General features: G+C 35.1%; 1 protein-coding gene across 1 annotated transcript in view; it reads left to right on the top strand.

Moving 5' to 3' along the window:
- The window catches only part of CUNH8orf34 (chromosome unknown C8orf34 homolog), a 412,431-nt gene that overhangs the window by 323,833 nt on the left and 66,159 nt on the right, over positions 1-22,439 (top strand). Inside the window, 1 exon segment of the mRNA XM_040487647.1 lies at positions 904-980. Coding sequence (XP_040343581.1) covers positions 904-980 — 77 coding nt within the window.

Below are 22,439 nucleotides of genomic sequence, written 5' to 3'. Positions count from 1 at the left end.
TTCCCAGAGTGCACATTTTATGCAGCAGACAAAATCTGCCTGCATATGTATGTGAATCTAAAGGAAAGTCTTTAGGGAATCATGGCTCTTTCAAATATTAATAAATATAAGAAATCAATTTTAAAAGTTTCCAGTGATTTAAAATACCCTCCTCTTAACTGATTTTTAAAATTTGAATAGAAGGTTATTAAAACGCAAAGTCTTTCTAATGCTCCACATATCTATCCTTATTGCAGAATTATTTATAACCCTTAGAATTCCTTGTTATCATTAACTTAACTCAGCAGATATATGGGAAGGCTTGCCATCATTTTATTCATGTATTTGAAAGCCAATACTCACTCCTCAAGGCGAGTCAGGCTAAGTAATTACAACTTCTCGCTTGATACTTAAAATGGAAAACCCACCACCATTTAATAGTATGTGCCTTTCTCCAAACTTTTCATAATTTGCGATCCCATTTAATAAGGAGAACACAAATCTGTGCTTAAGTATAGCACCGATATATTTTGGCTTAAATATAGCCAAGAATAAGGGGAGAAAAGATAGTTGGTAGATAAAACAAACAAATATAAAATTATAAGACAGAAAATGGACATTAAATAAAAGTTCCAACAATGAGCTGAATCATCCACCAAAAGAAAGCTCACTCTAACATAACTGTAGCTGTTATACATTTTTGATTTCATTGTGCCATTCTAAATTAGAAATACGGAACATTTTTCGTATATTGTCTTTAAGCTAAATAAATAACATTCTACACTTTATTCTAGCTCACAGACCCTACAATTTTTCAATAACCAATTCAGTCATTTTAATATCCTTCTCATAATAGGTTCATGTATCACAGTGTTAGTAAGCAATATGTGACAATAATATATTCATTCTTTTTGTAAAAAATAGATTCTTTACCAGGGACTGAAGAAGCACTAATGGAAGAGGGGGAAGAATTTGAGAAAGCGTCTAAATTGACAGGACCTGTAAGTACACTCATTTACTTCCTTTTTTTTTTAATTCCTAAAACTAATGTATATTACCAATAGGAAAATCTAAAAGGAATAGGAAATAATATTCTTTAAATTGAGAAGTATCTTCAGATGTGCATCTGGTATATCCCACATAGTCATGCTGAGTGCTTGTATCAGTAGGTGGTCAGCTCGATTACAGGTATACAAGTGAGGCTGGACTTAGCTCTTTCAGCAATTGGGGAAAAAGATTTGAATAAGTTAGGAAAAACTAAGTTCTGCTTATTAACTGCTGGTTTGTGCACGTGAATATTCTAAAAGATTATGAGCTGCCATGCTAACTGTCATTATGTTTAACTATACACATCTTGATAAAAATCAAATGTTCTGCATATCCTGAATGTTTACATATAACATAAGCTTACTATTATTGGTGTGAAGTCATTGTGATAGTTTTTGCTACACTGTGTCTCTTCAATAGAGTAGATTGGGAGAAAACCAATAGGTTTAAGATTTTCAATCAAATTTAGTGTTAAAAGAATAAACACAGAAAACATAAAATCTGCATGTAAATTCCAAATATAAAGTTCATGAAAGACTTTAAGTTGCTATCAAAGTCTTGCATCATCTTAAATGTAATATTTAAACTGGGTTTATACACTACAATATTCTCATTAGCCTGTTAGAGCAGCTGTAACAAAGCACCACAGACTCGGGAGGCTTAAACAACAGAAAAATCTTTCTCACAGCTCCGGAGGCAAAAGTCTGAGATCTGAGTCTTAAGATTGGTTTCTTCTGAGGCCTCTCTCCTTCCTCTTAACTGATCTCCAGATATTAAAAGCTGGTAGCATCTCTCATCTGAGACTTTTTTTTTCAGCCAAAACACAATCTGTTCTTTCAACAAATTCTTACACTGTAGTTTTCAAAGATTTCAGTACCTCTGATACTTTCTCTGAGCATATTCCTGTTTGCCAAGCTCCACTGTAAAGTGTTGGTTCTGCCACAACCAAACCCAGGGTTCCGAATAGTGTTCCCACATCAGAAAGTATCACTGGGGACGTAGTTGATACAAATATTATTTTTGGATTATAATCTGGGGTTTTATTAACTTTTTAAAAAGGAACTTTCTGGCATTTATAAAATTCAGAATGTTTGGATAATCTCATGATGACAAAGGCATGTCACCATTCAGGTGGTGGCAATGTTTCATTCATTACTGTTTGCAAACAGTTTTTAATCATCTGTGAATTTTGACAAAGTCCAGGTATCTCCCTCATATGTAAAAGAATGCCACTAGACTCTTTTCCTAATCACTTTCTAAACTCAAGATAGATCCTGTCCCATAGTACTTGGCTTGCCTACTAATGCCTAATAACCCAAAGGGGTTACTACCCAAGTGATTTCAAACTGACCCTGAGAGATTTTCGCTTTCTTTTCACAGTGCTCACAAAGTGCTTTCCTAATGCAAAGATTTGTTCTAAGCCAATTTAGCTTGTTTTCACTTATCAGTTATTAGACTTTGGATTCTTAAAGATTCTACGATTCTATTTAATGTCAGAATAACTAATTCTTTTGAGAAGTATGCCGAATATAAATAATACATGTATAAATTTATATCGGGACCCTGAACATAATTTCTACTTGACAGCTGCTTTTATTATGAAGAAAACATGGATTACAGAAAAATTCAGATGATACTTTAGAAGCAAAATCCCTAAGTAATATTTTTTAAGATTGTATTTTTGGTAAATCAAAGAGAAAATTGTGGCTTTATCTAAATATTAATGGAGAATTGGAAGGAAGCTAAACTTTTTTCGTTATTACCGTAAGAAATGCAAAATACTTCAAAGCAAATTTTGAGTCACATCCTGTAAAAATATAAACATGCCACAAATGTTGAAATCCATCTAGAGTAGTTTCAACACATGCTGTCTTATTTGCTAACTTTCCATGTTGGGCATTGGATATTAATAAGTAGGTAAAAGACTCTTGAAAACTGTTTTCCCCAGTGGCTTAACTTGTGTTTAAAATATTTTGTGAATATTTGAATGAGGTAAAGGCAACATTTGGATTTACATTTTTATCCTCCCCCAAATAAACAGGTCATTTTTTTGAAATTTCCCTTTCCTCCTCCTCCTTCTGCATTCTGAAATGTCTCTTAGCATATGTACATGTTATGAAGTTTAAAGCTAGATGTGTCAGATAAATCTATTTATTAAAAATGAACCAGCAAAAAGAGACTCTTAGGAAGAAAATACCAAGCAGCAGATTCTGATTATGGCCTTTAGCTCACAAATAGAGTACAGACATTTTTTTAGATCAATGATCCATAAAGATTTAATATCAATGATTTTTTAATTTCACAATTTCTATATCTTTCTCAATCTTAAAAATTCTATTTTGTTTTGAAAGTATGAAACACATATATGAGTCTAATGAGAAGATGAAAAGATAATTTAAAAAGTTATTTAACATTCAACATCTTACTTTTTTTTTCTTTGTAAATCTCTTCTTTAACTTATTCATTAGTCAATACCGATCAGCCCATCATGAGCAGATTCCCATAAGATTTTATGTAAGTAGACATCATTTCCTAAAGTAGAAGAAAAATTTTAGAAAGGATTCCTGTAGGGAAAGTTTTCAGGAGGTACTAAAAGTTCTATTTTTAGTACATTTTCCTTGTGAAGAGCTTTATCTGTTGATGAGTTATGTTTAACTACAATGGTAGTAGTAATAATAATGCTACCACATATTTCTACAATATTTTTTGTTAAGCATTTTTACATACTTAATATCAATCATCTCTGAATTTTGCAAGTCCTTATGTATGTAGGATTGACAACCCTTCAGTGAAATCAGTAGTACTCTAAGTTTTAGGTGAGTATACCGAGCTTTCAAAAGATCTGGTGATTTGTCCCATGTCACACAGAGAAGACAGAACTGAGACTCCTATTTCCCAGTGCCTCAAACTCTCACGGAACTTGTCACGTCCGTACAGTTACTAAGGCTCTAAGGTCACTATTAAATAGCACATATAAATATAGAAAAGATGAAAATTAGGCCATTATCAGCCACCAATATCAAAGGTAGAATTATTCATTAGATTAAGTAGGTAGTATAAAAGTAGAAGTTTGAGGTACCGGATCATGACAGGTAGATTTTTTATAATATTTATATTTTTTAGTTTATTTATTTATTTTGAGAGAGACAGAGAAAGTGTGAGCAGGAGAGGGGCGGAGAGAGGGACAACCAGAATGCCAAGCTGAGAGCATGGAGCTTTGATATGGGGCTCGCACTCACGAAACTGTGAGATCATGATCTGAGTCGAAATCAAGAGTGGGTCGCTTAACCGACCAAGCCACCCAGGCGACCCCATGACAAGTAGATTTTTATGAGTGGAAAGGATCAGTAAGTTTGGAACATAAAAGACTAGTTTTGCTTGGGTCCTTACTTACCGTAGGCGTCTGAGAAACCATTGCAGCATGATAAGAAGCGGGATCTTAATATTAGCGGGGGACTTGGAAGGAAAGGGAAAGGCAAAATAATAACACGTTTCAGAAAACATACTTATGACAAACTTGATTCAAAAGTGACACAGGTGATTCTGGAATCATCTGGATTAGAGGCAAACTTTGATTACTTTTGATCTTGACTAATATTGTGCTTTGTTGGTTAGTAAATAAAAATTTTTGTTTAGTGATGTAGCAACAAGTGGATGGTATCTGTCTCTTTCTCCACTGATTCTTTCTACTTGCACTCACAAGTAGTAAGGTGTAGACTTGATTGTCTGAAGTTGAAATACCCAACACATACCACATTTTCCCTATATCTCGTGAATATGAAGTTTAAAAAGAGTAAGTTTGGGTTAGATGTAAATATGATTCTCTTTTGATAACAACTATAATTGGAAGGCATGAAGATAAACACATGCAGACTTCTGGTAACACAGACAACCGATGTACAAATTCGGAAAAGAATTTTGATAAGAAGAACATTGTTCTAAATGAATTTCTTTTTACTGGAAAAAAAATTAGGTGAATTAGTTGTGGTCAACAACACTTTATTCAGCCAATGAAGTGCATAGGTAGGCAGAGTTCTACCAGCATTTCTAGTCCCTGTCTGATTGTTAATTAGTACCATGGAATCTTCTTTCAATAAATCCTGGGTGCCCTTGGGAATTACGTTAAAAGAAGAATTCCACTACATACACGGAGCACTGATTGCTGACAATGAAAGGAAATTTTGCAATCTGCTAAAATCTTATGACTTTTTGCAATATACAGGTTGCACAAACACCTTTTATTTCTCCGCTCTAGAAACCAACACACTGTTTTCAAGCCAAATAGTGTGTGTCCCCATGGAGATTCATTCCTTTTATCCCATTTCTTCTTGCCAGATCTTTATTTCTTCTCTCATAAGGCATGTCAAAAAAGACATAGACATTTAAAAGATATAAAATTATAAGATTATCATGTAGACTTAACAAGAATTGTACCAGTAGCTTTCCAGTATAAACCACAGGTAAGAATATTTAGGGGACCGTTAGACAATTTCTTTATGAATTTTGATACTCCTACTTTCTATCTTGTTTCTGACTAATATTCTTCCCTGCATGTAACCCTCCCCTCAGAAAAATTTTGTCTTTTCATTCTTTTCTCAACTCGACTATTTAAACGTTTCCAGTAAACATCTTCCAAATTATTTTTCATACCCAAGTATAATTTCATGATAAATAAATATTGTTACACATATTTCGGAAGGTTTATAATTCTGTGTACACTGATTTAAACGGCTGGTCAATGGAAACAATGTTGAATGAACTGGCTAATGAACATGTTGCAATTTTTTCTCTTATTATGTGTGGAGAAGAAATAGACACCAAGTAGCATTTATGGAATTAAGACTAAGCAAATTTCAACTGTACTCTTGCAAAGTAATAAAGAGAAGAAATGGATGTCATTATCATCTCTCCAGATAGAACTAATAAGTTAGGGTGGATTTCGTCTCTTGAAAGATACTGTGGACAAATTGCTGGCAGCTAATTGTAGCAACGAATTGTCTGCTAAGTAACAGCAATCAGTACGCGTTTTGCTCAACTCTGTGGGATTTTTACCATTTCTTTTTTCTTCTAGCCTGGGGAATTTTGTTTGGTCTGTATCATCCACAGATCTAGGACACCAAAAATACTGCTTAAAATTAAGTACTATAGTAGGAAAGTTATCTGACTACATTTTGGAATCTAGTGAGATTTTTTCCTTTTGACATTTCAGGTCTGTTGATTTCTAACACATTGAAGATGGAAATATTTGCCTAAACCTATGCAAATATTATTTTAAAAAAAAACTTCTATGAATTTTTAAAATGTAACTTCTAAATGTTACATTGGCATTGGGGAAAAAATGGCCTAAGATGATAAAGTATGACATAATAATTGTTAAAACATTGATTGTTTTAATTGCTTAATTTTGTTTTTGAGATAGTTGGAAGGAAGAATGACCTAATATGCACTGATGTAGAGCAAGAACAATTGATTTCTAAGCAAATCATAGGCATGCTGTTAATATCCTGAGGTCCTAACCCTTGTTGAGTCCACTAATTCTTATAAATATGATGGGCAAAAGAGAAAATACATTTTGGCATTTTCAGTATTTTGACTTTATTGCTAATTCTTTTTTTAGGGTGAGAGTAATTTATAAAGTAGCTAGAAATAACTCTAAATATAACATCTACATAGAAAAAAATGATAAAACTTCACTAAAAGATATAAAAATGACCTAAATATATATAAAATGTTGAGTGAGAAGATACTATAAAAATTAACAATTTTCTTAAATTTTTACATTTAATGCAACTTCAAAATCTCAGCTTAATTTTCATAAACCTTGATAGATTCATTCTAAAATTCATAGAGGAAATACAAGGCCCAAATACCAAAGACTGTATGGACAGAAAAGAGTGATGAGAGTTGACCTGCAACACCAGAATTAACTACTGGTTCAGGAATAGACAAGAGGACCAATGGAACTAACAGACAGACAGCCCAAAAGTCTCATAGCAATATAGAATTTGCTAAATGAGACGGCTGACATTATAAATCAGTGAGCAAAGGGTAGAACATTCTACAATGCTGAGACAACATATATACAGGGAAAAGATGATACAGTTTAGAAATTTACCATACTTAAATCAAACTCCAGAGAGATTAAGGGCATATTATTTTTATTCTCAAGTTAGATAACTAGTGCTAATTATTTATTAAAATGATTGCCAACTACTGAAAATTTCATTTTATTGGGGTGTAAATAGACTGAAGAGGAAAAAAAGCAATATGGATTATGTTTGTGTAGTGAGGTAAAAACCCTATATATACTCTGATTAGGAAATGTGCAGGGTGTGTGTTGAAATGGCCTATTTTTGTGTGAAACATATTAAGTTAATATTAAGTCACTTAGTGGAGATAAAAAAAAAAACAGGAAGATCCCCCAAAAAGGTTTTCATTTACATATCATCTTCTTCTTCAGCTAAGAAAACTACATAGATTGCATAAAAATGATTGGATGCAAACTGCTTCCTACAAAAGCTTAAATATCTGTGGGCTTCCTTTCCCTCTGAACCACAGTGATCTTACCAAGGTCATTTTTTTTCTTTTTTCTTTTCTTTTTTTTTTTTTCATATTATAAGAAGTGGTCACATATAAAGTTTGAGTGTCAGGAATGTGCTGATTCAAACTGAAAAAATACTATATATTTTGCTATTATGTTGACCTAACATGATGTGTATTAAAAGAGCATTAGGAAAAAAATTTATTTTAGGCATTACATTTGAAAGGATCTTGACTGTTGGGTCATACTGAATGACCATCCCTTTTTAATACAGTGAACTCTTTTTCTTCTTTTCCAAGCATCACAGATTTTTAAAGAGATTTCCAAATGTTAATAAAATATGAACATCAATCTCAGCATTCAATGTGCAAAATATTTTTCAGCTACAATTTGCTTTAACTTTCTGGCATCTCTGTTACAGTTTTCTTTATTTCAAACTTGTTTATTTTTATTACAAAAATATAATACTATTTATTGTATAAATTCTGGAAAACCCAGTAAAAATATAACTTAAAATCCAAAGTCATGACATATAATGATGAATTGTTATGTTTTAGTTTTCCAGTATTTTTAAGCATGTATATGGGTAAACATGTCCTATCATAATAGGACTGTAGTCAACAAGCAACATTACATTCTTCTTTACATAACATAATGACAATAGTCTCACATAAAATTCTTTGTAAACCTAATTTTAATACCTGTATATTACTGTATGCTTACCTGTTAAAAAAATTTTTTTAATGTTTATTTATTTTTGAGAGAGAGAGGGGAAGAGGCAGAGAGAGGGAGACAGAATCTGAAGCAGGCTCCAGGCTCTGAGCTGTCTGCACAGACCCCAATGCGGGGCTCAAACTGTGAAATCATGACTTGAGCTGAAGTTGGATGTCTAACCAACCGACCTACCCAGTTGCCCCTATTCTTAACTGTTTTGGTATCAGTTAGATCAATATCTGTATCTTTTTAAAGTTTAAGACTTTAATTTTAGTGTCAGACCATAACACAGAGATGTTATATTTGATTTAATGTTAGATTTTTAGTCTGATTATGCCCAACTAGTTTGTCCCAGATTGATGATGTTCACAAACTAGTGATAGATATGTAGGGATGTAGGCATTCCAGGCCCCCTGGTAACTGTTTTGAGGCCCATTCAGCTGCAAACAGACTATTGCAGACTCCACTGTGTGTTGTACAAGTATTATTTTCTATGTTTGGTTTGATGTGAAAAGGACTAAAAACACTGCTTTGGGTCACTTCTGAGATTTTGGGCTTGGACATAATGCTTTGGAGACCAACCATGCACAAAATCGTCAGTGTCTCAGTGTTTTCTTCAGGCTAGATTCTTTTAAAATTTTTTAAAAAATATTTATTTATTTTTGAGAGACAGAGTAAGACAGAGTGCAAGCAGGGGAGAGGCAGAGAGAGAAGGAGACACAGAATCCAAAGCAGGCTCTAGGCTCTGAGCAAGCTGTCAGCACAGAGCCTGACATGAGATCATGAGCTGAAGTCAGATGCTCAACTGACTGAGTCACCTAGGCGCCCCTAACTGAGGCTAGATTCTTAAAAGAGTATGAACTATTTCAGGTTCTTGATGCATAACCAGAAAAAGTCCATTTGCCATTTTAACCAGAAATCTCCAAAACCCTTAATAGAATTAAGTATGCTCATGAATAAACAACAAATTCACAAAATCTATTTATCATACTGATAAATGTAAAATGGAACATCTTTGGTCCTTAAAGTTAGATTTCTTTGTTTACTAGTAAATTTCTTTGATTACTAATGGATAATTTTTACGTATATGTGTTAGACACATGTGATTTCTATTTTTTATGAATTATTTTTCTTCGCCATTGACTATACTTCTTTTGGGGTGTTTGTTTTCCCGTTGACTTATTAGTATTTATTAGACATTAAAAATAATGACTTGTTCCACCTTATATTTGTGGTAAATATTTTCAGTAAATTTTTTTTGCCTTTTAATATTTTCATGATAGTTCTTTAAATTATATTGAAGCTATACTTTTTCTTATTTCTTTCATTCTTTTTAGACATAGCTCTCCATGTCAATATTAGATAAATATTTACCTAAAAGTTATTTACATTTCCCCTGAAATTCTTTTTATCAATTTTGAGTTCATTTTGGTGGTTGCTGTGAAGCATGGATCTAAATATAGTCTCAGACAACATTTGCTAGTGTCATTTGCTTTTGAGAACCATCCCTTTCTAATTAGTGTGAATTTTTTCTTTTCACTTAATTCACTAGGTATAGTAATATCACAACTAGTATTTATTGAATTTTAATTTTTACCAGGTACTTTGTAAATATTATTCCTCATTCTTTGCCAATAAGTCTTAATTATTTCCCAGCTGACAGATGAGGAGACTAAAATTTCAGATGTGATAATTTGCCTTGGGTTTCTCAGTTTGTAACCCAGCAAGCCAGGATTTTATTTGCCCCAAATCAGGGTCTGCTCACAACTATTCTACCACCTGGGCCGGGGAGAGTTGCCTCCGTTGACTTGCATACTATTTTTGTTTTAGTTATTGTCGCTTTACATGTTTTAATATCAAATAGATAATCCCCTCACCTTCATTCTTCTTTTCCAAAATCAAAGAATTTAACCATCATATAATAACTAGCTACTCTTTATCACAGCTCTGAAACATGCCTTTTGTACTTTTAAAAAGTACAGATTTAGGGTTTTGATCTTTTGAGAGAAGTTTGGTGTATCCTTTGCCAGAATATAGGAACCTACCAGTCAGTTTCTGCAGAATACTTAGTTTGCTTATATAAAAAGCATTTCACCAATGATTTTTGCTGTTTCTGAAAAAAGCTTAAATAATGTTTATGCAAATCTTATAAATTAGAGACAAAATTGATATCTTAACATCCAGTTCTTTTGTTCAGGATATTGGGACATTTTGATTTGGAAATAACACAAGATTTTTTGGGAAAAAGGGAAGCTGAGTAATTTGCAAATAAATATCTCTCTGTGATGTCACAACTATAAAAAGGTATTTGTATTTCTTAAGCATCATGAGTCAGATGCCTGTATTTATTTTATTTAAATCTGAATTTCTAGAAATTGTCATTTTCTTTTTAAGCTTTATGGCTTTTAATATTTATCAAGAAAGTATTTGCATTTCAATAGTAATACAGCACACATGTCATAACAGGAAATTTCTAGAAAGATTGCTTAATCAAAGAAGAAATATAAAGAGTTTATTGCCTAAGGAGACAAACTTCAAATGACGTCAAGAAAACATAATCAAGAATTAGCAGGCATCTTTACTTGGAAACCACAAAAGTTGAGAAATATCCATGTAGAGTCTACTCTTCAAGAAGGGACAAAAATATCCCAGTCTGGAGGAACTGCAGGCCAAGGACAATAAAATGAGAGTGGACAGTACTTCAGATCTTAGACATACAAGTCATTTATCTCTTCCAGGGACGCCATTCCTTTCCATTTGTCTCTTTCCTGTGCTTCCACCACTTGAGATCAACTTGGGGGAAATCCATAATGCTTTGGTGGATTTGCCTCACTAGATTGCATTTCCAGTGCATCATAGGATGCATGAACTCTTCCTGACTCCATTTTGCTTACAGTCTTTTCCGTGCTCCACATATCTTCCACCTCCAAATCTCTTCTCTTTTCATTTCTTTCTTTTGACCAACCACCCTGGTCCTTGGTAGAGATTTCTTGCTACAGATTGCCACCACTGTTTCTCCCAGTCTAATCTAGGAAGCTGGCAACCATTCTAGATTCCGCTGTCTGCATCGATCCTGGGTCAGGGAAGTCACACTCACCATCTTAACATCTCTGCACTACTCGGTGTGGATTTATTTGTCCACATGAAAGTCCATCCCAAGAATTCTCCTCTGGCAGGCAGTGGACTACAAACCCTCGAGGAGGCCAGGTCTTTCCACTTGAGACTCACTGCTATAGATATTGACTGTTATGTAGAAGGGAAACTGGTTGAAAAAGGCTAGCAACTCTCTTAGACTGTATTTCCCTTGAGAGCAGGGACTCTGGCAATAACCATGTGAAATGCTTCAGCTTTATTTACATTAGCTTACTTAAAATTGTATAGGGGTGCCTGGATGACTCAACGGGTTAAGCGTCCAACTCTTGATTTAGGCTCAAGTCATGATTTCACTGTTGGGAGATTGAGCCCTGTGTAAAGAAAGCTCCATGCTGGGTGTGGAGCCTGCTTAAGAATCTCTCCATCTCCCTCTGCCCCTCCCCTGCTTTCTCTCTCTCTCAAAAAAAAAAAAAAAAAAAAGTGTTAGAATTGTATAACCACTCTGGGAGGTAAGTTTATCTCCATTTTTAGATGGAGACACTGTCTTATTGAAGGTACATAACTACCACTAACGATGGAAGTACGATTGGAACCTCCTATAGACTAAATGTTAGTATCCTCTCAAAATTTATATGTGGAAGCCTATTCCTCTAATCCCCAGTGTGATGATAATTGGAGGTGGAGCCTTTGGGAGGTATTAGGTCATAAGAGTGGAGACTTCATGAATGGGATTAGTGCCCTTGTGAAAAAGACCCCAGAGAGTTCTCTTGCCCATTCTGACCTATGAGGACACAACAAGAAGACAGCCATCTGGGAGCCAGGACATGGGCTCTCACCAGACAACACACAGAATCTGCAGGTACCTTGATCTTGGACTTACCAGTCTCCAGAACTATGAGAAGTAAATTTCTGTTTATAAGCCACCTAATCTATGATATTTTATTAAGGTAGGTCAAACGGACTGAGGCAGGACCCAAAAGTGGGTGACTGGCACTGCTGGAATTCAAGTCATTTCTTTCCACTTGTTTTTGGAGGCCAAGGAGCAGGCATTAGTGCTTAGGAGAGGACCATTCTGGCCCGGTCTCCTCTCTAGTGAGAGCAGTTCCAGGATTATCTGTTTTATACATAAAACTTTGGTGTAACATTTGTTTTGAAAATGTGACTTGTCCTGCTATAAACAAACTTTGAAAATTACTGTTTAGATTATTCAGAAACTTGAGTATTTATTTTCTCGTAGAGCACTAACATTAACATCGAGCTTTCCTTTTACATCACGTGAATGTTTTGTCTTTTTTATTAAACACTTTTGAGGGCTCAAGGATTGAGAGAATTATAAGCTTTTTCTTCACAAGGAAATTCATATTAGAGATTTTGAATGCTTTTAAAGTCCTGGAAAAATCATGTTAGGTTTGGTCAAGTAACAACGAAACACATTGAATTACATTAAGCAGGAGGATCGTAAACTTTTTTAAGACTGATAAAATGGGATATGGGGCAGTTATAATTTCTTATTCTTTGCATTATTTACAAATATGTCTGATGAATTCAGTCCTCATAGAGTTAATTATTTGACTGCATCTTTGAATTAATCCTCAATTTGAGGGAAGGAAAAGAAATAAGACCACATAAATGCAGTAAGTCATGAACAAATGAAAATGGTCAGAAACTCATGAGGAAGTGTTTTATACTTAGAGACTGACCCTCATCAATCTTATCAGTTTTGTTTTTAATGACATTAAATTTTAACTATCTTACTCCTGATCCAAATTTTTAAAGCACCAAATTTCCACTTTACTTTCTTTTTGTGATACTGCTTATTTATTCAAATTTTGTCCATGGGGGCTTTTTCTACAGAGTGGTTAGTTCGTGACCTTAGAGTCAAGAACAGCTCTGTAGCATTTAGGAAAACCTCCTTATTCCACTGTTGATGGGTTTCCTGCTGGACAACAGAATACTGATGTTCTCCATTTCTTAGACTAGTGACTTTTCCATACAGCTGTTGGCATAAAAGGAAAGCAAAGAAACTTACTAAATCCTCTTTTATATACTGGAGAGTCAAGCATAACATATTCATTTTATCTGTGGTTTTTTAGTCTTTGCTCAGCCATGATGTGCAAATGTCAAATAAATAGTTGACTTTTGATGTGTTTTCACACAGCAGTAAAACAGACTGTAACAAGGCAAACTTTGTCTTTACACATCTCTGTAGCTGGATTTCAAAAATCAGTCACTAACATTTATATGTTTATAAAATGCTTTTATATTATTCCAGCAATCTTGGAAGTAAGCAGTGTTGTTATCCCCATTTTAAAGATGTGAAAAGAAGCTCAGACAGAATAATTGCCCCAAATCCCATAAAACTAGAATTTCGTTTGGCTTATCCTGAATGCCTTTTAGAATTTGAGCAAATAGATGGCAGTGTAGCTTGCAAAATCACCCACCAAATTAGTTCAAGATTTTCATGGTATGGATTCTGAGATTATCAACATTATGATATTTTTACCAAGAATATAATAAGTAGAAAGTAAAATTTCTATTATAATGATTCATATTTATCTAAAGATATTCAGCACCTAGCACAGTGCTGAGAGGAGGAGATGCTCAATTAATGGTTGTTGGATTGAATTAAGGGAAGGAAAACCACTCTGCGAATATTTGGGTGTTCTTTTATTTATTAGCCACTTTTTCCAAAGGTCTGATGTCCTAAATAGAATATAATGGTGTGCTAGGACATAACATCACAACTCCTTTAAACGCATGTGAAGCCGCAGGTCTTCTGTCTTGCGTACCCTCCAATTTGCCAGAGCAGGTTACTTAGGCTGAGGGTTGTAGGATGATGTGGGTCTGAATAATTTCCATTTCGTGGCCTTTACCCTCTTTTGAAATTTCTCCTTTTGTCTAAGTAGGTAACAGTGCGTCCTAATCAGATGTTTGAATGTGATGGGATATCATTACTATCATCATGGTTATTATGTCAGCATAACTTTAAGTAATGCAGTTGTGCTCAGGGTGGCATTAGAGACCAGGAGGCCCCAGTACCTTCAAGACATGTCCTTTCTTCTAAAACAGGCTTGGAAAGTGCTCCCTAAGCAGAATGCCCTTAAAACTGTCTTATTTTTGAGCTCTTATCTTATGGAAAAATAAATGCCCAATGTCTTCAACCTCTTTACCTATTGGCACTTCCACTTTCTGTCCTTAGTGGAAACATGATACGGACGATCCCCTACTTAGGATGGTTCAACTAACGTCTTTTTGTTGTTTTGTTTTTGACTTTACCGTGGTGCAAGAGTATTATGCGTTCAGTAGAAACTGTACTTCATATTTTGATTTTTGATCTTTTCCTGGACTAGCAGTGTATGACACAATACGGTATGGTATAGCAGCGGTGGCTCCCAGTCAGCCATGGAATCACGAGGGTAAGCCACCCGTGCACTTGAAACCATTCTGTACCTGTACAACCATTCTGTTTTTCACCTTTGACACAAAATTCAATAAATTTCATGAGATATTCAATGCTTTACTGTAAAATAAGATTTGTGTTAGATTATTTTGCCCAATTGTAGGCTAAAATAATTGTTCTGAGCACATTTAAGGTAGGCTAAGCTAAGCTATGATGTTTGGTAGGTTAGATGTATTAGATGCATTTTCAATTTAGGATATTTTCAAGTTACAATAGATTTATTGGGATATAACGCCATTGTAAGTCAAGGAAAATCTATACTTTCCCAGGCATTTCCTCATTATTCATGCTTTTATGCAAATACCCATTATTTTGTTAGACCAGTTAGTTATAAGAGGCACTATTATGTTTATCCTGGTTTTTCATTACAAGTTACTAAAACCATTCATTTTCAACTCTAAATAACAATTCTGCCTCTGAGGTTTGTAATGTCTGATACAATGTCAGTTTGCTGCTCATATTCCTCATTAAGGACTTCGATATTTATCGTAACCAATCTATCCAACATGCTATCCTCAAGATTATTTTACATTCTGGTCTTCAATAGCTTCCAGCTAATTTCTCGATAGAGTAATCTTCATTTTATTTGGTCTCTTTATGGAAATTGGTAGAGTTGACTACAACTTTTTTGTTCTTAAAGTTCCTGCTCCTTTTGTTTGCCAAGATACTATTCTCTTCTGACTATCTATCTCAGTCCTCTTTGCTAGGTTCATTCCTCCATCTGCCCCCAAAAGTTTGGTGTTTACCAGTACACCTTCTTGTCTCTTGTCTCTCATCTTGCATATTCTCTCCAAGTAATGTCATTCGCACCCATGACTTCTGTTGGCTTTAAATCTAGTTCTGTCTTCTGGATCTGTCCCTACGATTCAGAGTCATATATACCAAATCAAACCAAACCAAGCCAAACACCACCACTATCACAAAAAGAAGAAAAACAACAACACGGAACCTATTCACCTGAGGGCCAATTGAAATTTCAATCTCAAAACATGAAAGCTGAAACCCTTAAAACGAACTTGTTTGGCCTCAATCCAGAATCCTCACTATCTCTCTGTCGGGCTCTTTTGAAAAATTATCATTATGTCTTCAGTCTTTCACTCCATCAATCTATCTACTGAAAACCAGGGAGCTTTTTCTGAAATAAAAATCTGATAATGGTATTGTTTCTGGTAGGGTAACATTCAAACTAGTTGTTGGTTTGGTATACACGATTCTCAATAACCTGGCCCAGCTGTCTGTCCACCTTGTGTCCTACCCTTGGAAACATAGATGTTAGTTTCAGGTTTCAATATATTCTGTATTCTCGCTTCATGGAAAGCCTGTTTCTCACTTCTTTTATTTAAAAAAAAATTTAATGTTTATTTTTGAGAGAGAGTGAGAGAGAGAGAGCGAGCACATACACGCACAAGCGGGGGGGAGGAGCAGAGAGAGGGAGACACAGAATCCTAATCAGCTCCAGGCTCTGAGCTGTCAGCACAGAACTGGCAAGGGGTTTAAACCCAGGAGCTGTGAGATTATGGCCTAAGCTGAAGTCGGGCACCTAACCGACTGAGCCACGCAGGCACCCCGCCTCTTTTTCACTTCTTGAATCACCATGAAACTCCTATCTTCTATTAGCGTTAAGCCTTCTGAAATCGTTCCTTGACTCCCCTTGTTTATTTCCGGAGTGCCATTTGCCGCTGCTTTCCTGTGTCCATCTCAATCTCATGTGCTCTAATTCTTTAAGGAGTTTTATTAACCTATTTGTCTCAGTCTATTATATTCTAACCTTCTGAGGTTAGAAAGTGGTCTTATTTCTCTTTATCCAAAGGTATACTTATGCAGACAGAGGAATGAATGAATGAGTGAATGATTCCACTTTGGCCCTCAGAGAATAAAAATTGGTTATTTTTCTGTTTACTAATGACGTGATGCAATGTGTAGCTTTGTGTTGCAGTTGTTCTCTGACTGTTGTATCTGAGTGCAGAAAAACTCAAGAGGATAGTCATTCAGGTAGAGCTAGAAAAAAAACACAAAACCCCCAAAGTTCCATAATGCCCAGCATAAATACAGAAACTCTGTCCTTAAGGTTTTTAAACCAATTAGTCGGTCAATCAATAATTCAAACAATAAATAGTTGTCTACTCATTGTGCCTAGTGTGATAGAGAACACACAGACATGTTGGATATAATTTATATTCTTAAATGTATCAGCTAGTCATATGCATTAAGGCATTCACTAGAAATCAGGCTAAAATTTTATGTAGAAAATAATAAAAATTGCAATAAGAACTGACTTTTATTGATTTCTTTCAATGTTCCAGTTGCTATGCTCAGTGTTCTCACACGCAACATACAATTTTTGTCACACATTAGTTACAAATTATCTCCGTTTCATTAATGAGTAAATTAATTAAAGATTAATTAGACTTGCTCAAGGACACAACGTATAAATTGTCCCGTGATAATTCAAACCGGGTGATCTGGTTCCTGAGCTTTCTATAGCCCAATAGCATCTCTGTTTAAGGGTACAAATTAAGGAGTAAGACAATTATTACTACAGAACACTAAAGTAGGCTTAAAAGCATAATACGGAGCTCTTGAATGGAATAAAACTTGAGGGAAGTCTTAAAAGTTGGGAAGGTTCCTATGCATTGTGAGAATGCATTGTGAGAAGGGGTAAAACCCAGTAGATGAGAAAGACATGAAGAAATCTTGAAGTTTAGAATAGGCAGTCTTTTTCCAAGGGCCACAGAAGCCTGTAATGTTGTAGCAGATTATTATTATTGTTGTTATTTTGAGTAGTAAAAATAATGGTGGATTGTGGGTCCTGAATACTAGGTTGAGGGCAGTAGAGATCTCTGGATACCCCTGAGCTTGTTTTATTTATTTTGGAATATTTTTATTTATTTTGGAAAGTAGCCCTGATGGCTACTTGATTTGGTTAAATTAGAATGGAGAACATTATAGAAATGACAAGGGCACCAATTGGCATCTTTGTAATCCTTCAGTATGATGATGAATTTGTAAACCCAGAATAGCAATGAATAGCAAGAAGGAATAGCATGTTTTTTACCTTGCACTTTCCTGTATGCACTGTTTTTACTTTAGGAGATATAATTTATGTATCATAAAAATTCAACCATTTCAAAGATACAAGTCAATAATTTTTTATTAAATATCATGAGTTGTATAACCATCATCATAATTTGGTTTTAAGACATTATCATCATCCCAGTGAGATAACTCATGCTCCATTTACACTTACTCTCCATATCCACTCCCAGTCCCAGCAACCAGTAATCAATCAACTTTCTGTCTCCAGAGATGATTTGCCTATTCTGGACATTTCATATAAATGGAAATATACAGTATGTGGTCTGGCCTCCTTCAGTTAACATAATGTTTTTGAGATTCATCTATGTTGTAATATGATCAGTAAATTCATTCTTTTTCACTGATGAATCATAGTATTCCATTGCTAGATACACCATATTTTGATTATCCTTTTATGAGTTGATGGACATTTGAAGTGAGTTTCCAATATTGGACTATTATTAATATGCTGCTATGAAAAGTCACATGCAAATCTTTTTGTGAATATGTTTACACTTCTTGTGGGAGATTCACATGAGTGGAATTGCTCCTTTGTGTGGTAAGTTTATATTTAACTTCTAAAATTTTGCCTTTGCAGCTTTTTAAGGACACAAAATGAAAGGTGTGAAGCATAGAATTACGATATGGCCTAGCAATTCCACTCATAGGCATAGACCCCCAAAACTGAAAACAGGTGTTCAGAGAAAAACCCTTATGACAGTTTCACAATAGCAAAAAAGTATAGATAAAATAAATAGAAAAAAAAACAACCCCATCTCTATCAACTAATGAATAGATAAACAAAATATCATACATCTACACAAGAGAATATAATTAATCCATAAAAAAGTGAAGTTCTGATATATGCTACAATGTGGGAGAACATTGCAAATATTACACTAAGTGAAAGAAGATGGACACAAAAGTTTACATACTGTTCCATTTGTATGAAATATCCAGGATAGACAAATTCATAGAGATAGAAAGCAGATAAGGGGTTCTCAGGGACTGAGAGGAGAGGAGAAAGGGGAATCATTGCTTAATGGGGTGGGGTTTACTTTTGTAACTTTTTGTAATTTTGTAATTACGTAGTGAGGATGGTTGGATAGCACTGTGAATGTACTTAATTTCACTGATTCATACACTTTAAAATCGGTAAAATAATATATATTATGCATATTTTACCACAGTAAAAAGGATTAAATCTTTGTATGCCCCACAGACTGAAAATTTTTAAATGCACATGAATAAATTGATTTGCTTTGGTACTTTGCTCTGGAGAGTCAGAAAGCTAACTTTCAAAGAAAGATTGTTCTTTCTTACGATCAATTAATCATTGTCATTGTCATCATCACTCGCTTATTCAGTGTTTACTATATCCGTACATTGGTCTCAGGGCTTTACAGACATTATCTCTAATTATCATCATATTCCAAATAAGCAGGAATTATTCCTAATTTTCAAGTTTAGGAAATAGAAGTTCCAAGGGGTTAACATATCCATAGTTACCGAGTTAGTAAATGCTGGATGTGTGAAAGAGACATTCTCTTTTACTCTAACGACTTTGAATTTTATACTATATTTTGTTCTTTCAGAATTGTTTGAGCATGTACTAGCTGGAAGGCATCATGCACAAAAGAATAGTAAAACAAAGCGTTGTTATTGAAGAAGGCAGAAGACCTGAAAAGGGACTGTAAATTGGAAACCTCAGTGTTTTAGGAAATTCACATTGTATTTTATGCTAGTGGACTCCTGGGCAAACTGGAACAATGACCATAATTTATCCCACATTGTAACATGACAGTTCCTAACTCAATATATGCTTACTATGAGCTGATTTCAAATATTCTGGCTTACTTCCAAGAAGAACACAGAGCTTATAACTTCAATTACATGGCATTTCAAGCAGAACCACGTCCTAATATTGGACTGAGGGATTAGAGTTGACTGCTGGGACAGCAACACAGTTCAGGAAAGAATAATTATTCTTAGATCACTTTGAGGACCAAGTGGACCAGCTTACCCTTGTGCTTAAAAACATCACAAAGGCTAACAGGCTTCATACTTGGCCTTAGTAGAAAAAGTAGGTTATGTGAAGTTGTGTACAGGATCTCAATGGAAAGTTAAAAGTCTCACACTCCACATTGTATTGAGGGGTTAGAGGCTTGAATCACAATCAGCCTCCTAGACGGCGAGTTAGGATTTATTTGACATAAAGATTTAACCAATAGTTACTAGAAAAATATGAAATTGGGGCGCCTGGGTGGCGCAGTCGGTTAAGCGTCCGACTTCAGCCAGGTCACGATCTCGCGGTCCGTGAGTTCGAGCCCCGCATCGGGCTCTGGGCTGATGGCTCAGAGCCTGGAGCCTGTTTCCGATTCTGTGTCTCCCTCTCTCTCTGCCCCTCGCCCGTTCATGCTGTCTCTCTCTGTCCCAAAAATAAATAAACGTTGAAAAATATGAAATTATTTTGAGAAATATTTGGTTACACTATAGCTTGAATAGATACAATATAACAATTAGAAGAGTTATATGAGTTATTTTATTATGATATTGCTTCCTGAAATTATTAGTAAAACCTATATTGGATTGAAATCTTAAAAATATTTAATATCTTTGAATTAAAAAAATAAATTGTATTATAAATATAATTATAAATTTTGTCAAAATCTCTTGTATAAATTTAGATATATGCCCACAATGCCATGAACTTCCTTCAAATCACAAGGTGAAGAGGCTAAGCTTCCTAATGTGTACGTTTTAGTTTAATTGCAGTCCCAGCTTCATAGGCTCAGTGCGTATAGAGGATCCTAACAGCAATTCTATTCTCAAACATTGATGTTGCGGACATCAAACAAGATGTTCCAATCTTACCTCAACTTTTCCAGGTTAAAGGAAACTAAACTCAGGATGAAAAACATATCTCTCTGTTAAACCTGTTGGAGAGCTCTTTATTATTTAGAGTGATCAAAAATTGATCCTTCGGACCTCCCACAGATGGTTTGTGTTGATGTCCCCTTAAACTCAATTTCCCTCCCTTTGAATTCTATGAAAGGATCCCTCCTTGAAACCTTTCTAAGGATTTCTCTGGCAAGGCTTATAACTCTAAGTTCATTCCTCATCACCTAGGATGTACTCTTCCTTTGACCAGGTTGTTAGAAGCTGCTGCACTTTGAGCAGCGTGCTGGAGCTGGCTCGCGGTGGCTTCCTGGAGCTGGTAGTGCTGTCCTTTCCGGACTCTGTTCAATGACGTCTCATTGGTAACCTGACCTCAGTGCTGAGGGAGTATTTACATCACAGAAACCAGGAAGTGCTGCATAACAAGAGCCTTAATTTTTCCCCTAGAAAACTAGTTGTTCATCTTTTTTTTTTTTTTTAACGTTTATTCATTTTTGAGAGACAGAGAGAGACAGAGCATGAGCAGGAAGGGGCAGAGAGAGAGGGAGACGCAGAATCTGAAGCAGGCTCCAGGCTCAGAACTGTCAGCACAGAGCCCATCGCGGGGCTCCAACTCACAAACTGCGAGATCATGACCTGAGCCGAAGTTGGACGCTCAACCGACTGAGCCACCAAAATACAGATGAGTAAAACAAGTCAGTCAGAAAAAGACATATATCATGTGATTTTACTCATAATATGGAATTTAAGAAACAAAACAAATGAACAATTTAAAAAAGAGACAAATAAAAAACAGCCTCTTGAATGTAGAGAACAAACATGGTTGGGGGTGTGTGTCAGGGAAGTGGGTGGGAGGATGGGTGAAACAGATAAAGGAGATTAAGAGTACAGTTACCGGATGGACAATGAGTAATGTATAGAATTGTTGAATCACTAATTTAAACATCTGAATGTAATATAACACTGTATGTTAATTCTACTTGTATAAATATACATAGGTAAGTAAGTAAGTAAATAAATAAGTAAAGCAAGCTTGAGAACACACACACACACACACACACACACACACACACACACACACGAAGAGAATCCAGGTGAGAAATGTAGAGAAGGATGCCCTAAAAACTGACAGGTCACTTCTTTTGGGTATCATTGGCAAACTTTATTGTGACTACACAGTAGGGGCTCCAGAGCATGCCTCCCAAGAACTTATACCCTTATAGAGACTTCCACAGAGTTGTGTATACAGTGGTGATTAGGATTTCCAAATTCAAAAGTGGGGAAATTTTCTCCCATTCTTACATAAAATAGCGGTGCGATGCCATACTCTATGGATCAAAGGCAGAGTGGTTGAGTTAGAAAATATTTCTTAATTTTAACATTATGTGGTATGTTTCGACCAGCATTTCTCTTTAGTTAGCTCTTAAATCATAGTGGTTTTGTTTTTTTGAATATCAGGAAAGTCCCCATAAATTTGTAGGTAGTTCTTTCTGAGAATGGTATGGATCCAATTTCCTACCAATCCACCAGAGAATCTTGATGTTTTAAAATGATAGTATCTTGTGAAGTTCTGTACTGCTGCACATTATTTTGTTCTTGAAGCAATACTTAAAAGAAAATGACAAATAGCAT

Source organism: Herpailurus yagouaroundi, unplaced genomic scaffold (genome assembly GCF_014898765.1).
Source record: "Herpailurus yagouaroundi ecotype Mexico unplaced genomic scaffold, PumYag 165, whole genome shotgun sequence".
Taxonomy (NCBI): Eukaryota; Metazoa; Chordata; class Mammalia; order Carnivora; family Felidae; genus Herpailurus; species Herpailurus yagouaroundi.
The sequence above is the reverse complement of the archived record's forward strand: the minus strand, read 5'-3'. Positions and strand labels throughout refer to the sequence as shown.